At 39.7% G+C, this 21,442-nt stretch overlaps 1 protein-coding gene across 1 annotated transcript in view; it reads left to right on the plus strand.

Moving 5' to 3' along the window:
- Positions 1 to 21,442, plus strand: part of DCDC2 (doublecortin domain containing 2) — a 123,153-nt gene that overhangs the window by 79,750 nt on the left and 21,961 nt on the right. The window contains exon 8 of the mRNA XM_019640486.1: positions 2,605 to 2,764. Coding sequence (XP_019496031.1) covers positions 2,605 to 2,764 — 160 coding nt within the window. The remainder of the gene's footprint in view (positions 1 to 2,604; positions 2,765 to 21,442) is intronic.

Consider the following 21,442-nt stretch of genomic DNA (forward strand, 5'->3'; position numbering starts at 1 on the left):
TAGTGTCATTTATTGTATTACAATTTTAATACAGTTTTTTCCTTTCTTAAAATGTGTATACATTTTTTTGGCACCCTCTGTATGTCTGTGTATGTATGTATATATATATAGATATATAGATATATAATTTATTTATATATTACCTATAATTTATCTAATTAATTATATAAATAAATCGAGTACATATAATTTATATATTTTTATATAATTTAGTATATATTTGTTTTATATTAACACTTTAGATGAATCAACATTTTTTTTAAAAAGCCAGGCATTTAAATTACTTCTAGTTTTTTAATTGCAGAACAATTCTTCCCTTGCTCTCAGTTTAATTTAGTTCTTACAAAATACCAGGTTATTAGTCATTAATGGATAATTGAATGCATGAGCGTCAGTTACCATATATAGTTATTGGAATCGACTAGTCTGTCTTGATGCTCCCCAATCATGCTTTTCAGGGTCCCTATCAGAAATTCAGTAAATCAGAATTTCCTGAATATTCAGTGAGAGAGTTTATAAAATTATATGACTCTCCAGGTATTCCAGGATGGGGCTTTTTGCTTCTCCCTTGTTATACCTTTTTTGTGAATACGACTTTTCCCAGAGAGCTGTAAAAACTATTGTGCCAAGATCCAGACTTTGTCATTCATAGAAGTTCACTTAGTCCTTGAAAGTTCCACAGCATCTCTGAACATTCCAGTAAGCTTTCTAGAAGGATTACTCCCCGCATTCAAGGCTTTTAAAGTTTTAAAATCTTGGGATGTACAGACTTGGTTGAAGATAGACTGGAATATGAACCCTAGATGATGGTTTTGGAATCTTTGCTATAATCATATTATGTATTTCTTCTGCTAGGTCTTTTATGGCCTTGCAAGACATAACCTTTGAAGAAAAGGAAAGGAAAGAAAGAAAAAAAAAAAACCTCTGGTAGCAGTTAATGCAATAATTAAATGGAAGCTGTATGTTTAAAGTGCAGTTGGAATAAAAAATTAAATTATGCAAAAAAGTGTTACAGATTTGGACAAGTTTTCATACTGTTAATAAATCTATGCATAATTCATTATCTTGTAGACTATGACAAAATAGCATAAATAGCTTCATTTGTAAGCCTGTGAATTTCTCTATTCTTAATTGGGCGATGGCTAAAACTACTTAAATGCTTCTGGATGACTGAATATATAAATGTTTATAATGAGCAGTTGTAGTTTCCTAGGCAGATTTGTTTATTTAATATTACTATTGTACATTCATTTTCAGGTACTAACATAGTACAGATGTTGTATAAAGATTGCACCCAATATGGTGTGAGTTTGATAGGATTAAAAAAAAAGATATTACCTCTTTGCTCTTAGAGAAAGCACTCTGATATTCATTGAACAAATACTACATGCCAGGCACTGGACTAATTTCTTTATAAATGTTACCATTTCATCTTCATGATAGACCTAAAGGCAGGTACATTAACCCCATTCAACAGATGAGGAAACAGGTTCAAAGAAGGTAAGAATTAGCCCAAGGCCCCATAGTGGTTAGTGGCAGAGAAGTGGCTCTGAGCCAGGTAATTTGGGTCTCTAAAACTTGCATTCTTTCCATTACCTACCGTCTGACACCTTACACACTCAGGTACGTTTAGCACCTGAGCATCCGAGAGCCACGCTGTCTTGTTAGGAGGGAGTTTCTTGCTGTAGTGCTGGCCAGGCAGTGGCTGAGTATCAGCACAGCTGTTCCTTGGGCATTTAGAGTTGCCACCACTGTCGTGACGCTTTGCGGCTCCCCAGGAGCTGTACTTGGGCCAGTGACTGGAGCCACTGAAACTCAGCCTCACCTTCGAGCTGAGCAGCCAACCTTGCAGATGAAGAGTCTTCGTTTCGAGAGGCACGTGGGGACCAGAGGCAACCACCAAAGGTGTAACCATCGTGGCTGCCTTGCAGGAATCAGGGGGCATGTAGTCTTGAACTCCTGGGGTCTTGTTGCTCTGGATTTGCAATTCATAGAGACCATGGCATTCACCAACATATGAGTAACTATTAGAAGATTTCTAAAAGCACAGTGTATGTCTGCTCGAGTGACGATACCTATACATTCACAGTGACAACTATTATAGTTAAGAAGGTGTTCCTAGATTAACTTATCAAACTGAGGGCTATCACTATTCCTCATCTGATAGATAGCGGCTGATTTCTTCAGAAAGGCACAGAAAGGAGGCGATAGTTAAGGCAGAGGACCTGCTCTACTCCTTGCTGGCTGCATGACCTTAGGCAGGGTTCAACCTCTAAGCCTCTTTTCCTCCTCTATACAATGGGGTGATAACAGTACTGTCTCACAGGGGTATGAGGATTGAGTGAAATAATTTTATACAATACCTGGCACATATTAAGTACTCAACAATCATCAGTGCTCATTTAGACCCTTCCTTTGCCGCTAGGAAGAGTTAATTGTATGTCTTAAAATGGACAGCAGCAGAATCAGCACAATACATCCATCTCCTGTCACTGCCCTATTTACCACTAGTTAATGACTAGTTAATGACTTGGATTTGACTAGGAATTGCTTTGGGCGTTCATTAGCCAATAGTAAGGGTCTATATAATCTTTTGCCATCTAGGGAAACGATCGCCAGTCTAAGTCAACCGTCGGATCCAGCGACAACTCATCTCCTCAGCCCCCAAAGAGGAGAGGGAAAAAAGCGGACGTGAATTTGGAAAAACCCACAAAAGGGAAACAAAATGTTAAATTAAAGAATTCACGAACAATTCCAAACAGTGGTAAGTTGGTTATTGCTACTATCTTATTATTATCTTAAGACTCTGATACAATTTTAACTCTTAAATAGACCCATTTGTTTCTTTGGCCCCCTGTCTTCATATATGAGAGTTTTCACAAAAGACTTCTTTGTATGAGAGGTGCTGCTGTTTTTTGTGCTTATTTTCTATTTGTAATTAGAGGTTGTGCTACAAGGACATGTGTTTTGAGATAAAATATTTCTAGTGGTGGTTTTATAAAACAAAATTTTACCATCTCATGCTCCTACTGAAAGTGCTTGGTTAACATTTTTATCAACTACCACTGACATTGACCTCTCTTATTTGTGTGTCTCCAAACTTTGTCAACATGCATTGTGAATTACCTTTAGTCACAGATCACTTTTTCCAAAAAGATGTTTTACTAATTTTGCTGATATCCACGAGAATACTAAACACACACAAAACTTTACCAATAAACAATATGTACTAAATTTAGTTATATATCTTGCATTACCAGATGAAAGCTGGTATAAACAAATTTTTTAAAAATGTGCATTAGTACAAGATTTCAAGATAAAAGTGTGATGAACTGACACATGCCATAGAATTTTGAATTTTCACATTCGCTTTTTTGTGTGTGTGAAGATAAGCTCTTTCTGGTTTTGTTCCAAGCATGTTTGTTCTCAGTGGGGCAAGCACACGAGAGTGGGGTGATGCTGTGGCATGGAGGGCTGGCTGGGACATACTGGGGTGCCCAGGAAGAGAATGGATGGGATAAGGTTTTGGATTCATAAGCAGAGCTCCGTCTTCCATCTGGGAGCTCCAGCTCATTTCAGAGCCTATAAGAAGGGTCACATTAGAATTATGGGCTTCACAATTGAGGAGACAGCATAAATGTGTGTCAGGGTTTAGAGGATGCTGCACAGATGATTCAAGAGTCAGAAGAAAGATGTGTTGAGACTAAGTTGAAAGAAGAGTCTAAATGAATGAGTTAATTATTGGGTTGTCGGAAAAGTCATGACACATTTTTGCAATGAAAAACATAGAAAAAAATATGTCATGACTTTTCTGACAACCCAATACACAGAGAAGAAAGAGTGGAGGAGGGTGGGTTAATCTTTAACGATTTAAATGTTGGAAATTAGCTGGAAGTTGAGAGTCCTAGATTCTTGTCCCAGTTCTGTTGTTGATCTTGGGCAAGTCACTTAACTTTTGGGGGGCCCCAATAGCCATCTGCAAAGTATGGATTCATACTAAGATTTACCTTTAAAGTTTAGTAAGTTTGGGCAATCCTTTTCAGTGGCCATGGAGACCGAGGGGAAACGAAGTAAAATGTTTATTGAATGCTTACTGTATGGTACACATCAAAGGAAAAAAGCCAGTCTGGAAGCACATGCCACACCTTGAGCATTACAAATATGTATTCTAATCAGTATATACTAGATTGTGAAGCCCCCAAGGCCATAGGCTAGGTCTTACTAGTTTTTTTTTGTGTTTTGTTTTTTTTAAATCCCCAACAACTTGCACAGGTCTGGTAGATAGGAGTCAGCAAATACTGAGGAATGAATGATGGAAGTTACAAAATAGATAAGTCTTTAATACTTTAAAACCCACTAAGAAACAGGACCCATTTTAAACTCTGCGTGAATTATTTTTGATTAAAGACTTTTTATAAAATGTTACTCGCTTATATTCTTTGAGGCTCTTATATTATTAGCTTATGAACACCTCAACTCTTACTTCTGATATAGTTGTTAAAAGGCTTTAGATTTGGTAGTTGTCCCTCAAGAAAGGAAAACCATCCTTCTGTCGGATATTTCATTTGTAGAAACTTGGGAACACAAGAGGCTGTATCAACATTTCTCTCTTATACAGGAAAGAAGCCTTTAATAATAAAAAGTTGAATTACCAGTATTTTTGCTTTTGTGGAAGTTCACAAATAGTTTTCAACAAAAATTGTATCTGTGGGGATGAATGTTGAACACTGAAGCGAGTCATATTTAAAAAGGTTAGAAGCTCTCAGCTCTCCTTTCTTGTCTTTAGAGAATCCTGCAGTTGTTTTACCTAATTGCCCATTTTAAGTAGGTATTTTCCAACTTAGTTTTATAATGTACAGGTTATGGCTTTTTAACTGCTGGATCTCATTGTTATCATAGAACTGCTGGTGACATTCAAATGAAAGATTTGGGAGCTGAATATTTTTCCCAGTAAGAGGCTTATACCACTGATCCGGAAGCATATATAAAAGTTTAGCTGAAGCATTTTGTATCTTTTCATCTTGATGAAAAGAATATATTATTACCTGAACGATGAGTCTGGGCTTACAAAAAACAGTTTTTCCAGGGAAAATGAAAAAAATATATACTTCGTGTAGTTTACTAGATTAAATCATCACTTGGTGTAAATTCAAGGACATTAGCTTAAATCCATACTCTTGAAAAACTGAGCTGTTTCTCTATCAGATGTCCCTCCAGATGTCTTTGGCTATAGAAATTTTCCAGGTTATAATATCAGAAGTATCTCTCTCCCTGTCTCATTATTTTACTCCTTAATTAAGACTTCATGTTTATTTATTATTACAGTTGCTTTTTGCTTTAATGTCATCTGTTTTAGTGATTAGAACCAAGCGTGTGCTTTTGGATATTCATGCCTCAAGAGGGCTCTTATTCTTTAAAAAGGTAAAAGCAATAATTACTTGAAACAAAGTGAAAGGGAAGGTGTGTGATGAGTTAAGATAATGAGTAAAAAATGGCAAGAATTCAATACTGTATTGCATATTTGAAAGTTGCTAAGAGAGTAGACCTTAAAAGCTCTCATCTCAAGAAAATTATTTTGTAACTATGTATGGGGACAGATGTTTACTGGACTTAACTGTGGTAATCATTTCACATTGTATACAGATATCAAACCAAAAAATGCAAGAATTCGATTTTAGAAATGAAACACAGTTTGTTCTACTTAAAAATACTTTAAATTTGGAATTAAGTAAACTATTCAGTTTTATTTCAAAGTGTTAAATTTTAGAGTTAGGATGACTGTAATTATTTCATAGCATATGTTACATTATACAATTCTTTTGACCCAGTGTTCTTCACTTATATGCTGTTCTCATGTTAATTAGAAAAAAAGAGAATTTGTAGGCTTTCTTAATTTTTTTATAATTAAGATTGTAGTCATAAATCTTGCCTCTTTTTTTTTTACTGCTGATATTCACTGACACCCTGATACGTAATGCTGTGTGAATGAGCAGTACTGATAGCAGTCTGTAGATGGCAACCTGGCTCTAATTTTATTTCTTTTTCTTTTTCTTTTTTTTTTCCCTCCTGACTGTTTCTCTCTGTAATATTAAAGCTTAATAATTCAAGCAGAGCAGTGACATATTTCTTCAGGGAGACAAATCCCATTTTCTTTGGGTAGCCAAGATGCAAAGTAAGATTGGTTGGTGATTGATGAAGTTGGGTGTGAAATGCATTTTTAGTGCTGCATTTAAATACCAGCTTAACTGTCCAGCGTATGTTTTCGTTACACTTTTCCACTTGAGTTGTGGTGCCTTGGGATATGTTTTAGAGGCTGTTAACTAGCTACACTCTTCCACTATGAGCAAAGCAGTAATGATGATTGTTTTGAAATAGTATTTGGGGATTGATTATATTCATTGATATTTTAAATATTTCCTACGTGAAATTAGTGTTTTTAGTGTTTTTAGTACCCTGGGAACACAGGAAGGATGGTGAATTTAGGGTTCCTTAGAAATATTAGGAAGGCTGTAGAGAAAACAGCCTGGTCTGTATTGCTATGGTTTATGTGGTATTGATAATTAAATACTTTTTAAAAGCAGAGTATTAAAATGTAAGCAAAAGCAAGACTTGTTTCATTTGAAGGATGCGATTTTCTGCACGTTGGGGGCACTTGTGCGCATGGGCACACACGGACTAATATCCTTCTTGTTGCGGTTCCTGGCTTATTCCCAGCACCATTCTGTGCTAGTTCCCAAGGAGTTTGTGTTGTTTAGATGCCTGATGAATGATAGGGAGCAGGTGCAGTGCCGAAAAGGATGTCGGAATAGTATGACCTTGCTGGGTGACTGCCCTTGAGCAGTCATGCGCTTGAATTTTCTAATAGCTACAGCCTGCACATGGCTTGCTGTGTCGCCCCAAGCATGAAGCATTACTGCCATCCATCCTCAGAGTCAGATCACAGAGACATTGAAACTTGGGCTTCTTTGGTTCAACGGATGAACCAGCTCAGGCACTTGCATGGTTCCCAGTCACAAGGGAGTCTGAAGATAAGACAGGAAGCACAGTTTCCAAATGTGTTCTCCCAAGTCTCACCTTCTAAGGGGTATCATGCACTGGAAGAAAGTATATGAGAAGGCACTAAGGTGACGTCAAGGTGACTTCACAAAGCAGGGCCCTGGTTTTGTTTAATAAGCTAAGGTAAGATGTATGATTCATTGGTGTCTGTTGCCACCACTCTAACCCAAGGACAGAGAAATACAGGTTTTCTATTCCTTTGTTGATTGAAATGTCCCATCTCAATGGCAATGTGTATTGTGGGATATGGGTCAAATTTGGTACTAGAACATTAAAAATTTGTAAAATAAGCATCTTTCCATGCCTTGTGACCCTTTTGGAATCACATATTGTACAACAAAATTCTAGTACAGCAAGAGGTTTCAGTCATTTCTTGAAATTTTATTGTGGTATTTAAAGTCTATTAATAAAAGTTCGTTTAGGAATGTACAGTTTGCTGTTCGGTTTAGTGTGGAGAGATCGAAAAATTAGAGGCTGGCTGAGTGCTAGTAAGATGATTACCTCAGTTTGAAAGGAATACAATACTAGCCCTTTATAGGAAAGAGTCTTTTCCTATTCTGCTCTCTTGCATTGTACGCGGGTTGGAGAAGCACTGTGAGAAAAGCATTTTTATTTCTTACCTCTGACGTAGGGTTGAGGCCTCTGCAGTAAACGTCTTCTGAGGGCTATTTTTTATGTAGCTCAGCTTAGGTTGGGCTGTGATGATACCTTTTGTTTTGAGAAGGAGACGTTCATGAGCTGTTGAATTACATTAGATATTTCCAAACCTTTGGAAGATTTTATTCCAAAAATTTATTTTAAGTATGTATTTTGGCACTCACCTGACATTTTCCATACAAGGAGCCCATAAAGCGCTATATAGGCCGTAATGCATCTTAGCCCTTGCATTGTGCTCATGATGCCATATGAGGTGCCTGCAGTGTGCAGTGCTGTTTCTAGTGGGAAAGTGAACTAGAAGTGCCATTTCGCAATGCCAGGGACTCACGTCTCTCCACTGCCGAGGGATGCAGAGCTGCCTTGGGTCAAATTCCTGGTGTAGATCTGAGCCCAGAGGTGAGGGAGCCAACTGAGGAGGACCTGGAATTACAGGAGGTGGTGGGGAGGGACATGAGGTCTGGGCCGAGGTTCTTTTATGAGTTGATCCTCTGCAAGAGGATAATGTTGGGATTGGTTCATCTTTATGTTTTCCCCTTGCTTCAGGCTTTGGCTTATCAACCTCCCTTTTCATAACCGCCACCCACTCCTATTTCTAAGAAAGGGCTGTTTCTTTCTTGGCCCATCAAGGACCCCGACAAATTTCATAGCTTTTCCTTGATTCTGCCTCCAAAGTTAGCTCTGAACTTTTCTATAGCTCAGGATAGAGAAAACGTGGATCTATGCCAACGGTGAGTTTCTGACACACCAAAGACTGACATGTGCTTCATCTGTTTTTCAGGAGAAACTCATGTTGGGTTACCCTGGCTGGGCGTGTCATCATGGGACCTGAGGGAGGGTGGGGACTGGGACTTGGTTGGGGAGGTGTCTGATATCAAGAATGTCTGTGAGAGGCTGATCACGGAGGGTGACAAGGTCGAGGGAGGAGGAAGAAGTAGCCGTGGGATTTATCACTCTTCCTCCCTCCCCACCTTTCTCTTCCTTCTGCCAACCTGTGGTGAAATAAAACCAGGATGGGGCCTGGTCCGTTAGAGTATCAGTGGCTTCTCGGCCATCATTCACACGTGAAACACAGAGCATCCTGCTCAGGGTAGCACTCAGCGTTTGGTGTGAGTGAGTGTGTGTGTGTGTGTGTGTGTGTGTGTGTGTGTGTGTGCTGGCCCGTTATGCCTACATTTGTGGTGACAATTGAAATTAAGGGCTACAAATCTGAAACACTGAATAATGGTGTCATTCTGATACTCATGGTTTAGAACACCTTAACTATGGATGTTAATCTGGTATCTTATAAACTTCACCTACAGACCCTCAAAATTAATTGAACCGCATTTGCTTAGTTTTACAAATGGAGGGAAAAGAAGAGCTACCAGTTTTTCCAGAGTCAAAGGTTTTATCAGTGGCTAGTGGTTTCTGGAAATTGCCACTCGGACACATAGCTGGCTAAGAGGCGGCCATACCCTAAATTCACTATCCTTCCTGTGATTATTTGTAGGGTGCTGATGCCCAAGATTCCAGAGGCGAGACGAGGGGAGCCTTTATGTGGCTGTGCTCGGACTTGTCTTCCTTTAGTGCTAAGGGGGTTGATGTATCACAGTTGACCCTGAAGCTTATCTGAGAGATTTTGAGGAGTTCCATTTTTCTCCTCTTCCATTTTTCAGTCTTTCGCATTCCCTTTGTAAATGGGGATGATTGATTTGAGCCCTCTCTGTTTTGTAGGCAGTAGGAGTGACTTATTACCAACAAGGAGGTTTTCCTCTTCACCAGCGTGGTGTAATAGTGAGTCTTCTCTACTCTTGCACCAGCCAGGCTGGAACTGAGTCTAAGTCTTCAGCATTTAGACCCACTTTTTCAGTGATTGGGAGCATTGAAGAAGGTAGATATTTTTGAGGCTGACCTCTAGTTTATTTATCAAATGACCGAATCTTACATACAGAGGGTGCCAAAAAAATGTATACACATTTTAAGAAAGGAAAAAAAACTGTATTAAAATTGTAATACTCAATTATACTGATAACAAAAGATGAATGCAAGTCATGTGTGTACATTTTTTTTGGCACCCCCGGTATATATTCATTACAATACTTGAATATCCTAGGACTTAAAGTCTTATAACCCAAGCCCGTCTCGGCATTTGAATTTTCTTCCCCATGTTTCATGAACCTTTAGATGTATGAACCCAACACCCTTTCCCAGAATACTACTTTCATTTCTTCCATCAACATTTACTCAGTGCCACATGCTTTGCTGATCAGAGTAACTCCATTTTCTTTCTTTTGTACTAACTGCTCAGCACTTAAACATTTTCTTCCAGTAGTCAGAATTATATCTTTATCAAGAAATTTTCCTCGATGAAGTAGAAGCAATTTCCTTCTTCATTTTAATGACCAAACTCCATTCACAACTCATAAATGTCAGAATGTGTTTATGTTGTAAGCATCGACATGTTTTTCCTTCTTGGTAGTAAGGCCTTTGTATCAGTTTTGTCCATGTAGAGAGTGGCAGCACAGAACCAGAGAACAAGGCCATTTCTGTTTAAACGTGTTTACAATAGTGTCTGGAACAATTACTAAATACTACTTGGTACTAAACACAGGGGAGGGATATTCCCCCACCCATGTAACATGGCGGACCTCTTTTGAAGACTGGGCCTGTTTTATATATGAACTCTATTTTTTATCCTATTCAGTTACCCTCGTGGTTTTTGAAATAAGATAAAACGTTTATTGCAAATCAGTGTGCAGCATTCTATCACAATGGGGATAAAGAGAAAATATCTGTAAAGTGCTTTTGAACTCTACAGATTTAAAGCTATCCATTTATTCTTATTTTATGCAATTGGATGATAATACCAAGTTGTTTCAGTGCAATCGGGCAAGGATTCATTCCCTTCCAAATGCCACAGTAAAAACCGCTTTTCACCGGGAGTCTACAAAGCTGACAGGCCCCCTCTGCCATTGCACAGGTTAAGAGCATGGGACCTTTAAACTGATTGTAGCTGGCTTTCTCCCAGGCTTTGTTTTGCTTAATGGTTAGGGTACCAACACAAATAGGGAGTCTTTTTATGGAGGGTGCTGTGTCATACTGAGAAACAAGAAGCCTCCACCCATTTAAATCCCTGAGGGCGACTCCTATGGCCTAGGCTGGCAGGCCCCTGGGGGCTGCATAGAGCTTCTGGATGGTCTGGAGGTGGCAGCTCTTACCCAGGGAGCTTACTGTCATTTTCTAAAGTGGGTTCCATGGAATAGTAGGTCTATGGACTCTTAATATATGTTTCTTATAATAAGAGTTCCATGCTCAAATACAAATTTGGGAAGTGTCGGATTATACAAAGTTGAGGCATTTTGTTTGCTACAGGATTTCTCAGAGCCTTTCTTATGGAACTATTCCATTGGGTCCCTGTTACTGAGGAGACTGTGGCAGGATTATTGTTCTCTAGAGCACAATTTGAGAAGCACTAGCGTGCTCAAATCGGCAGTGTTTGCACACATTGCGTCTTCCTTGAAGGTTGGAAGGCATGGGGGAATTTCTGATGAAAATTAAATGAGACACCTTTTTTTGTGTATTTCTGACCAGATCAATAGCTCACATAAACAACTCACATTTTCTGGGTGTTTACTATGTTCTGGGGACTAGCCTGAGTACTTTAGGTAGACAGTCTCATTAATCTTCATATCAGCCCTGTGATACAGGTGTTATTATCATCACCCCCGTTTTACTGATAAAGAAGCTAAAGCACTGAAGGGTTAAGAAGCCTGCGTATGACCAATCAGGTAGCTAATAGTGGAAGCTCAGACCTGCGCTTCAGCCTATATAGGCTGCTGTCTGGGCCTATATGGACCCAAATCCAGGCAGTGAAACTCTGGACCCTGTGCTCTTCAGGGCTATAGTCTACTATCCCCTGGATCAGCAGACGGTATATGAATTCATGATGGCATGTGCACTAATCACATTTATTAGTGTCATGTTTATTAGAGATGGGAAAAGTAAAATTGACAGCACGCTCTTAGAAGCCCTCATGTCCTTATAGATTGAGAAATAATAGCAAGAGGCAAGGCCACTATTTATGTTGTACCCTGGTTTACAAGGTTTGGTTCCCTTACTGGTTATAAAAGAATTTAATGAGATTCCATGGTAGTGGGAGAGAAGGCATGCTACCCTTACTGAGTAAGATGGTGGATCCTGGGTCAAGGTGAGGAAAGCTTTTCCTCTGTGACCCCTTTCTTAGGTCTGGTACCCCCCTCTGCTGAGTAGGTGTTTCTACACTTTTTAATCACACACACACACACACACACACACACACACACACGATATACATACCCCACTACCACTCTCACACCATTGTATTCAGCCCTTTGTGTTCCTCTAAGTTACATTTATATGCAGTGATCACGCAGCCACTGGCAGACATGTTAAATTCTGGGTTGCCAGATCAGGATTTCACAAGGAGTTCTCTGATGTTTAGTGAGTGACCAAATCAAGCTCTTTCTAAAAACAAAATGGAACTTCTTTCTGAAGGCCATCTTGAGATACAGGAGCTGGAGAGTGGAGTGTTGATGTTGCCACTTTACGAAATACATAGAGCAAAGCTCAGCGGGTTTCATCCGTTTCATTTATTTTTATTTTCTTGAAACACTCTCTCGTGGAGCCCTCACATCTCTAGTTCCAGTCTGCAAAGGTTGTTTTCTAGGCCTGCAGCACATAGGTTGTCTTAGATTTTCCTTTACCATCATTCTGGGAATTCCTTGTGCTTCTCTGCTATATGGATCTCAGTTCCAGGGTCTTATGCCTGCCTATTTCTTGGTGTACTTCAATTTTGGCAGAGCACATCTTCGAGTAGTTTCCTAAGGATGGGTAGATAAATGGTCATTAGGTTTTGAGACTTAGTGAAAGGAATAGCTCTCACTGTTTCTGTACTCTACTCACCACTCTACTCCCAGTACTACCCAAAACACTTCTGATTCCAGATGTATAGGTTGTTGTTTTTTTCCCCCACACCAAGCAGTTCTCTAATTTTAGGACAACTGGATGTCCAATAATTTAGTTCACTTCTGACACTATCTACCTGGGGTTAGCAAAGACGCCATAGGGTAAGGGCTCAGGCTCATGAAACTGCTCCTGGCTCTACAAATCAGATGTCAATCTCAAGTCCAGGCTGTTTCCCGTGAAATCGGAGGTTCTCATGACTACCAACCCACCTTGGGCTCAACAACTTGCTAGAGTAGCTTATAGAACTGAGAAGAACACTTTACTTACTTGATTAAAAAGGATATAACCCAGGAACAGACAGGTGGAAGAGATGTATTAGGCAGGGTGTGGGGGAACGGATGTGGACCTTCCATGCCTTTCTAGCAAACTCCATGTGTTCACCAACCTGGAAGCTCTCCAAACTCATTTGCATAGGTATTTTTTTAATAGAGGTTTCATTATATAGTCATGATTGATTAAATCATTGGGCATTAATGATTAACTCAACATCCAGCCCTTCTCTCCTCCCCAGAGGTAGCAGTGAGTGGGGTGGGACTGAAAGTTCCAGTCCTCTGATCACATGGTTGGTTCCCTTGGCAACCAGCCCAAAATCCCTAGGAGCATTTCTAAAAGTCACCTCATTAGCATAAACTCAGATGTGGTTGAAAGGGCTTGTAATGAATAATAAAACATTCCTTTCACCTTAGCTCTGGAGCTATGACAGGAACTGGAGTTATTTGAGTTATTGAGTTATTTGAGGACAAAAGACCAAATATTATAACAAAAGATGCCCCCATTCCTCTTTATCACTTAGGGAATTTCAAGGATTTTAGGAGCTGTGTGCCCAGAACCATGGACAGGCCAAAATATATTTTTTATTATATCACAATGTCACATTCAGCATATCTAAAAATATCTCCATCATACTCTCACATTTAATTTTTATTTTGGATGGACATGGAATTCTTAGTTGGAAATAGTTTTCACTCAGAATTTTGAATGTATTACTTTACTGCCTTTTTACTTTCATTGTTGCTGTTAAGAAATCTGATGACATTCTCATTCCTGTTAGTCTTAATTTGGATTTCCCCAAAACTTGGCTTAATAGGTGAGGATCTGAGAAAAGGACTTGGGTACAAGTAGTTCATTTGAGGTAATCCCAGAAAGCATGGGCAGGTAAGACATGGAAGGGAGGACAGCTAATAAGGGGTGCATTGTGGAATACGGTCCCCTGTAGGCAACTGGGGCTCACTCCTGCTGGAACCCTCTGAGTGTATGAAATACACCTCAGAATTGTCCCCTGCAGCAGTGAAGAAACTGGGATCTCTGTCCGTCAGTTCCTGCCCTTCACTGGTTGCAAGTTGTTCTTAGAATGTTAAATTCCTGGTGCTGTGGCCTGTCCCACACCAAGGCTGAACATGCTTCTGCGGCCAGAGAAAGACCTCAGGTGAAGTCTCAGGAATGTGCAATAGGAAGGCCTAGAAGTGTAGGGGAACAGCTGCAACAGACCTCTCAGGCGGACTAAAAAGATGCGGGCATGGCACTAGAAGAGGATTTCCTGGCGGAATGGAAGTCTTGAGGGCCTGCTGTAGACAAGGAGAGGAACAATGATGGACTTGGCAGCCTTTGGCAGTGGGATACAGAAGAGAGGACAAGTGGGAGAAATATGTAGGAGACAGAATTAATACAATGTGAGATTCTATGGGAAGGTGTGGAAGAGTAAGTGGGAGCCAAGGGAGTACTGAGCATTTTGGCCTGAGTCACAAGGGAGATGATTGGTGTCATTAACTTTCCGGGAATGTGCAATGAGGAGAGAGAAATTGTGCATGTTGAGTTAAAGGGACCTATATGGCTTCTGTGGAGGTACACATGGATCAGCTGGAAATGGCAAGACTCCCCTTGTAGGTGTAGATCTGGGGGTCATCAGCCAATAGGTGAGAGTGGAAGCCAAGGTGATGGAGAAGATGCCCCAGGAGGACCATAGCCTTAGAAGAGAAGGGGCAACCCTGGCTCAGAAGCGAGTGCTGGAAGAGAATGTGAAGATAGAAATACAAACACTTGCATAGTACTTATACCTCGAATTAACTCACTTGTTTTATGGAACAAACATTGAGGGGTAGGTATTATTTGTAAATGGAAATCCTACTTTTTTAAGTGGAAGTAATAATTTTTATTCTACAGATCTGAGGACTGCAGTATAGAAAGCTTTAGTATCTTGCAGCCTGCAACAAGCCAGAAGGCATTTAATGAGTAGCAGCTATTTATTTCCAAGGTATCATAGCTCCTGAACCAAGGCCTTTTTTGCCTCCAAGTTTAGAGTTTTTCTCATGATTACAGTGGCCTTAATCAGACTTTATAGTTGTTCTGTAGCCTAACTGTGTTGGAGAGATTCTGTGTATGTTTTATGTAAAGCTAAGACCAAACCCAGAGCACTAAACCCTAAGTCATATCAGTGCAGTGATCTTCCATACATTGTACCTGCGGCAGTGTTGTAAACCTTGTGTGCATGGCACCAGTATAAGCAAAAAAAAAAAGATCACATCTCAGATCAAAAACAGAGGCAGAGTCATTCTACAGAGTAGTTCAACACCAAAAAATAATAGCAAGAAAATTGATTTAAACTGTACCTAGTGAGGGATACACAGACAATGATAGTTCAGAATTCTAAAATTGTTTTTATATGAGGTGGAATATTTGCAATCTGCTAGTGAATGACCATTCCTTTATAACTGTAGAATCACCAAAAAGGTCAACTCGAAAGAATAAACAGTTCCTGTGTCAGACTAGCTCAAGAACATAATAGGAGCAAAGAAGAATAATGGCTTGATTTCTTAATTAAATAAAAGAATACTATCATTTATCCCTCATTGGTACCAAAGTTCTCAATAATTTTATCTAATTTTGGAGTGAGTGGTGTGGGCTATCATTGTTCTGGGAGACAAGCTGAGTAGCCACCTGGGACCAAAACTTAAAAGGAACCAGTGGACACCATGATGGACAAATGGACTCCATATTTTCTCCAGTGCTTCCTGTGTGAGCAGGTTTGAGATTTATTACATTTTCAATTTGGTAAGGTTTGCTAACTAAAACAGTTCCAGATTTAATCAGTCTAGCACTCAATAATATTTGGATGGATGAGTCCATCCCTTAGGAATTTTTATTTTCTGAGCAAGTCTCAGACAAAAGAGACAAAAGAAAAAAAAAGGTTCTTTAGTAGATGGATGGATATAAGGCTGTTTTTCATTTGTGAGGCAGTTTTCCTATTTAATTTTGTAAAAATTAGTTGGGAGAATAATCAAATTCTCTTTAGACTTTATTCCAGGTTCACCCTGAGGTTATAATTTAGAAGTAGGATTGTGGTGATTTAGCATTTTTATAATAACGGAACATTAATGAAAATGAATGAGAAAAACACTTTCCTAAAGTAGAAAGTTGCCTAAAGAGGCTATTGGTTAATGGCAGTATCTATGTAAGGAGATATGGATTAGTTTTGACTGGTTTCCAAGCCATAAATGAGGAACTTGAGTACCTGGAATGAGGGCGCCTCGAGATGGGGAGGTAGGGAGCCATTATTCATGGTTCCCGGGGCAGCTGCCTTCTTATTCTCTACTCCCTCTCCCTCCCAAGACACAATTACCACTGTAGCCTGAAGCCCAAAGCTAAAGAAGTCTTTGAAGAATAACAAAGTTAAAGGAGGTCAGCAGGGTCAGAAAGGAAAAGAAGGAGAGAGAGAAGAAAAAGGTGAGCTGCGCAGACAAATCCATTTCTCCTAATAAAGTTTGAAAAAACTAAAAATAACCTTAAGCATTGATTCTCTTTCATTCTAGTTAGCTTCTAGGTTAATCTTACTCCGCCTTGCTCCATCACATTTTATTGGCAGCATGGCGAGGCGTGTACTCACATTGGAGGACAGGTGTAAAAACGAAGATTAAAATTGAGCTGGAGACTCAGAAATGCCTCCAGGTCAAGGTGTGTAGGATATGCAGAACCCGCAGAACAGAGTACTTGCAAAGGCTTGGAGAGGGTAGAGAGGTTAAATGTGACTGAGGTTGGGAATTGACCTTTTATTTGAGAGGAAGTTCTGGGCATAGAATTTGGAGGGGGAAAAAAAAGGAAAACCAGGATTTACCTCAGTATTTAAATTGCTAATGCTTTTTAAACCGGGAGAAGTTAAGTGCTAATCCTCCAAATTAGAATGATAATTTAATATGAGCAGGGAAGGGGAGGGATTGTTCAGAAATGTGTTTATTGGTTAATGGAGAATTGCTGTAATTCCCCCCCCCCCTTTTTTTGGTTGTGGTGGGGAGGCTTTCCGTTGGTTTAAACTTACACTGCTATTTTTATACTCTCTCAGATTAGCTCAAAATTTCCCATATACTCTTCTGCAAAACCATGATAGTGACAGTGACCATCACTGTTGACACTAAAGGCTATTGCCCATAAAAACAACAAAAAAGTGTGGCTCTTCCTTAAAGTGACCAATAGGCTTTCATTTTTCGTTGTTATGTATCCCTCACTAAAAGGCCCTTAACACATTCTCAACAGCCTCTTTATAGACATGACATTGGAGTGTGTTTCCAGACTAAACCACTTTTCCTAGTTTAAGGTCCATTTTTGACCACTTGAAATTTCTACCCTGATTTCTCACAGGCACCCTACATATGTATGGTAAATATATCTATATTCTTTGTGCTGTCTATGTGTGTATATACATTCTTTCTCTGTCTCTTTCTGTCTCTCTCTCTCTCTCTCCCTCACCCCTGTCCCTCTCCCCTCTCCTCCCCTCCTCATCCCTCCCCTCCAGCCTTGAATGTACTTACTTTTCCTCACATACTCCCTGTCTCAGGGCACCATCAAGCAGACAGATGCCCAGCAATGGCCTGTGTTGGTGGGTGGGAGTCAGAGGAAGAGTGCATAGTTTCTGTCAGTTTGCAGTGATAACTCAGGACATGAGCAGACCCAGCCCCATTCCTTTCTAATCCCTTCCATGTCACCCCTTCCATGCTTTCAATTCTATGAAACTTGGAGTCAGCCTAGATGTTTCCTGGTCCTCACTCTTCACACCCAGTCAGAGCTAGTTTGCGTTGATTTTACCTTCTCAGAGTCTCTTGAATCTGGCCTACCTCCCCTTCCTAATTTAAGCTCTTTAGTTTTCACACCTCCTCCTTCAGCCTTCTCCAATGGTCCACCGAGTGCCTGCCAGTCTGCCCTTCACAGTCCAGCCAGAGTGGTGCCCAAAACACAAAACACTTAGTGAAATTCCTTCAGAAATTTCTCACTCGTGTGGCCATTCTGTCCAACGCCATCTTCCGCCAGCCGCGTCCTACATGCACACTGGGCATACAGAACTTTCTAGAGTTTCTCGATTACAGGAGCCTTTTCCACATCCCTTTGCACGTGCCTAGAATACCCTCCCAGCTCTCATCAACGTGGTTCTCTTTAAGGTTCGGGGTGGTGTCATCAGTTGTGTAAACTGTCCGTACAGTCTCAGAGTAGAGCCTTTCCTCTTCTCTGCCTCCACAGCAGCCCCCTGTTTGACAGCGGTGTGTGCCGTATGTCCTAAGGGAACCATTTGTTCTCATGCTGTCCTTCTCCACTGGTTCCTAAACAGTTTGAGAGTCAGGACTTCTCATCATTGCTGCCTTATTCATCTGTGTGAGCCCATCAGCCGGCCCTGTTTCTAACATGCAGTTAGCTCTCTGTCAAATTTGATGAGAGAATGACTGAATTTTTCTGAACATTGTATGATTCTTTTTTCTGCTGTGTTTTATTTGAATTTAGGCATTGCAATTGTTTATGATGATATTTCTTCATCAAATTTAGGTTGATTGAATCAGATTTGCTAATCAGACATCTCCTAGTGGCATAGAAATTAACAGGGTCTCTGCCTGCCACAGCCTTGAGACAAAGTAGATATATACCCACGTAAGCAGAGACATTTTATTCAAGTTCAAGAAGCTTAGAGAAGCTTAGGTTAGAGAAAAGGCTGCTTGCTTGACGTATGAAATCAGTAATAGAGCCGAAGTGCAATGTATATCTCTACGTGGGGGAAACTGAAAAATTAATCTTGTTGTAATTTAATAAAAAGTCATGGTTGAATGGCCCCTGAATGGGTGCACTGTGCTGCCAAGATAGCAGCCTTAAGAAGACACCATTAAAAATCGGGGGCTATTAAAACCAAAGTGAGTTGATAAATTTTCCTCAATTTATAATATGAAATTATTATTTGTGCTGTCTACATGATATCAGATTTTCCATTATTAGGGGATTTAAAAGCCACTTTGGACTAAAGATTGTTTATCATCCTAATTTCTCATATTAAGTGGTGACTCCCCCCAAATAAAATTTTACAAAGGCTCACTCCTCAGCCTCCCTTTTGGGGTGGATCCCTTTTCTGTTCACATAGATTCAGGCCACTCACTCTCCTCTGTTTGTTTATTTTTTTGTGAGCTCTGCTCTCTTAGACTAACTAGCAGAAAGATCCCAATTTTTGAAGATACTTCTCTTTACCTGAGCATCCAAGTGTTTTCCAGAAGAGCGAGTGGCTATACAGACACACATACACACACAACACTGGGCACGTTTTAAAAAAATAAACCTTTTATTGGCATATGACCTATATACAGAAGTGTGCTCAGATCCTAAGTGGACTTCTTGATGAATCTTCACAAAGTGAGTAGACCTGTGTAACCAGCAGCCATGTCAAGAGACAGAACACAACCAGTGCAAGTTTTTTGTTTTGTTTTGTTTTGTTTTGTTTTCTCCCTGACACAAAATATGTGGTGGTGTTTCCACGCCATTTCCCCAACTCTCCAACACCAACTGGGTGTCCTACAATTCAATTCAGTTCTGACTCTCAACTCCCCAGAGTTAGCATCAGACTCCATAGGTTTAAGGGATCAGTCCCACAAGACTGCCCTCATTTCAGGTGCCAATTGCAAATATCAGGTCCTCATGTCACCCACACTTCTGTCTGAGTTGGCTACTAAGTCGGAGGTTTTGAAACCTCCCACCCCCACCATTATGATAATTTGCCAGAACAACTCAAAGAATTTAGGAAAGTGCTTTACTTGCGATTACTGGTTTATTATGAAGGGTACACCTCAGGAACAACCAAATGGGAGAGATTTGTAGGGCAAAGTATGGGGAGAGGGGCCCGGAACTTCTATGCCCTCTCCAGGTGTGCCACCCTCCCAACATCTGGATATGTTCACCATTCCAGAAGCTCTCCAAACCCTGTCATTTAGGGATTTTTATGGAGGTTCATTGTGCAGGCACGATTGATGATTAACTCAATCTCCAGTCCCTCTCCACTCCCTGGAGGTTGAGGGGTGGCCTTGAATGTTCCAAATTTTTAATCAAGGCTTAGTCTTCTGTCAACCAGCCTGCCTCCTGAAGCCATCTAGGTGCCTGCTAGGAGTTACCTCATTAGAACAAAAGCAGCTCCTTTTATTTTCATCACCGAGGAAATTCGAAGGGTTTTAGGAGTTCTGTGCCAGGAACCTGGGACAGAGACCAAATACATATTTCCAAATACAGTTTATACCACAACCAGCAACTCAGAAGCCCCGCCCCCTCTACCCTCCCAGACATTACCCCCTGAGGAAAACCATTACCCTGACTTCTGTCGTCATAGATTAGCTTTTCTTGTTTTTGAACTTTAAAAATAGAATCATAAGTTTTAGGTGTACATTTCTGTAATACATCATCTATATATCACATTGTGTGTTCACCACCCAGAGTCAGTTCTCCTTCCATCACCATATATTTGATCCCACTAACCATTGTCACTCCAATAAACTTTAATTAAAAAAAAAAGAATCATATACTATGTTCTAAACTTTTGTTTGGCTTATTTCATTCGAAGAAGTTGTGAGATTCATGTTTGTGAGATTCATTCATTTTGTTTCACATAACAATAGTTTATTGTCATTGTAGTGGAGTATTCCATTGGGTTATTATAGCACTATTATAGTACTTATGCATTCCATTGTTGATGGAATTTTGTTTTGCTCCCAGTTTGGGGCTTTTGTGAGTAGAGCGACTATAAACTTTTTTACAAACATGTAAGTACTTCATTTGAATTGCTGGGTAATATGAGATACATATTTTATCTTTAATAGATATTGCCAAATAATGTTCCAAAGTGGTTGTACCACTCTTCCCAATGGTGTATGAAAATACGAGTTGCCACACAGGCTCTCCAACATACATTATTGTCAGTTTAAAGAATTTTAGCCATTCTAGTAGATGCAATTTTAGCTTGTATTTCCCTGATGACAATGAAGTTGAATGACTTTTCATATACTGTATATCTTTTGGCTATTTTGACATGTTTTTAGTAAACTTTCTATTCAAGTCTTATGTCCATTTTTCTATTGCATTGTCTGCCTTTTTTCCATATTTACTTGTAGGAGTTCTTTATAAAATGATTCATTAGTTGAATATATTTACCAGAATTATATTTCCAATTCTGTGGCTTGCCTTGTCACTCTCTTAATGATGTTTTTTAGAACAGGCATCTAAATCCCAAAAAAATTCAATTTAATTAATTTTTTTTTTGTATTTATTGTTTCCGTTTCCTGGTTTAAAAAAAAAATCTTTGCCCATCTCAAGGACTCTGGTGGGGTTTTTGTTTCGTATGGAAGCTTGATTATTTTACTTTCTACTGTTAAAGCCACAGTCTGCTACCTGGATGTGGTATGAAGTTGATCAAGATTAGCTTTTCTACATTTGAATAGTTTGTTGATGCTGTATTATTTCTTCA

This window comes from Hipposideros armiger, unplaced genomic scaffold, assembly GCF_001890085.2.
Source record: "Hipposideros armiger isolate ML-2016 unplaced genomic scaffold, ASM189008v1 scaffold_50, whole genome shotgun sequence".
Lineage (NCBI taxonomy): Eukaryota > Metazoa > Chordata > Mammalia > Chiroptera > Hipposideridae > Hipposideros > Hipposideros armiger.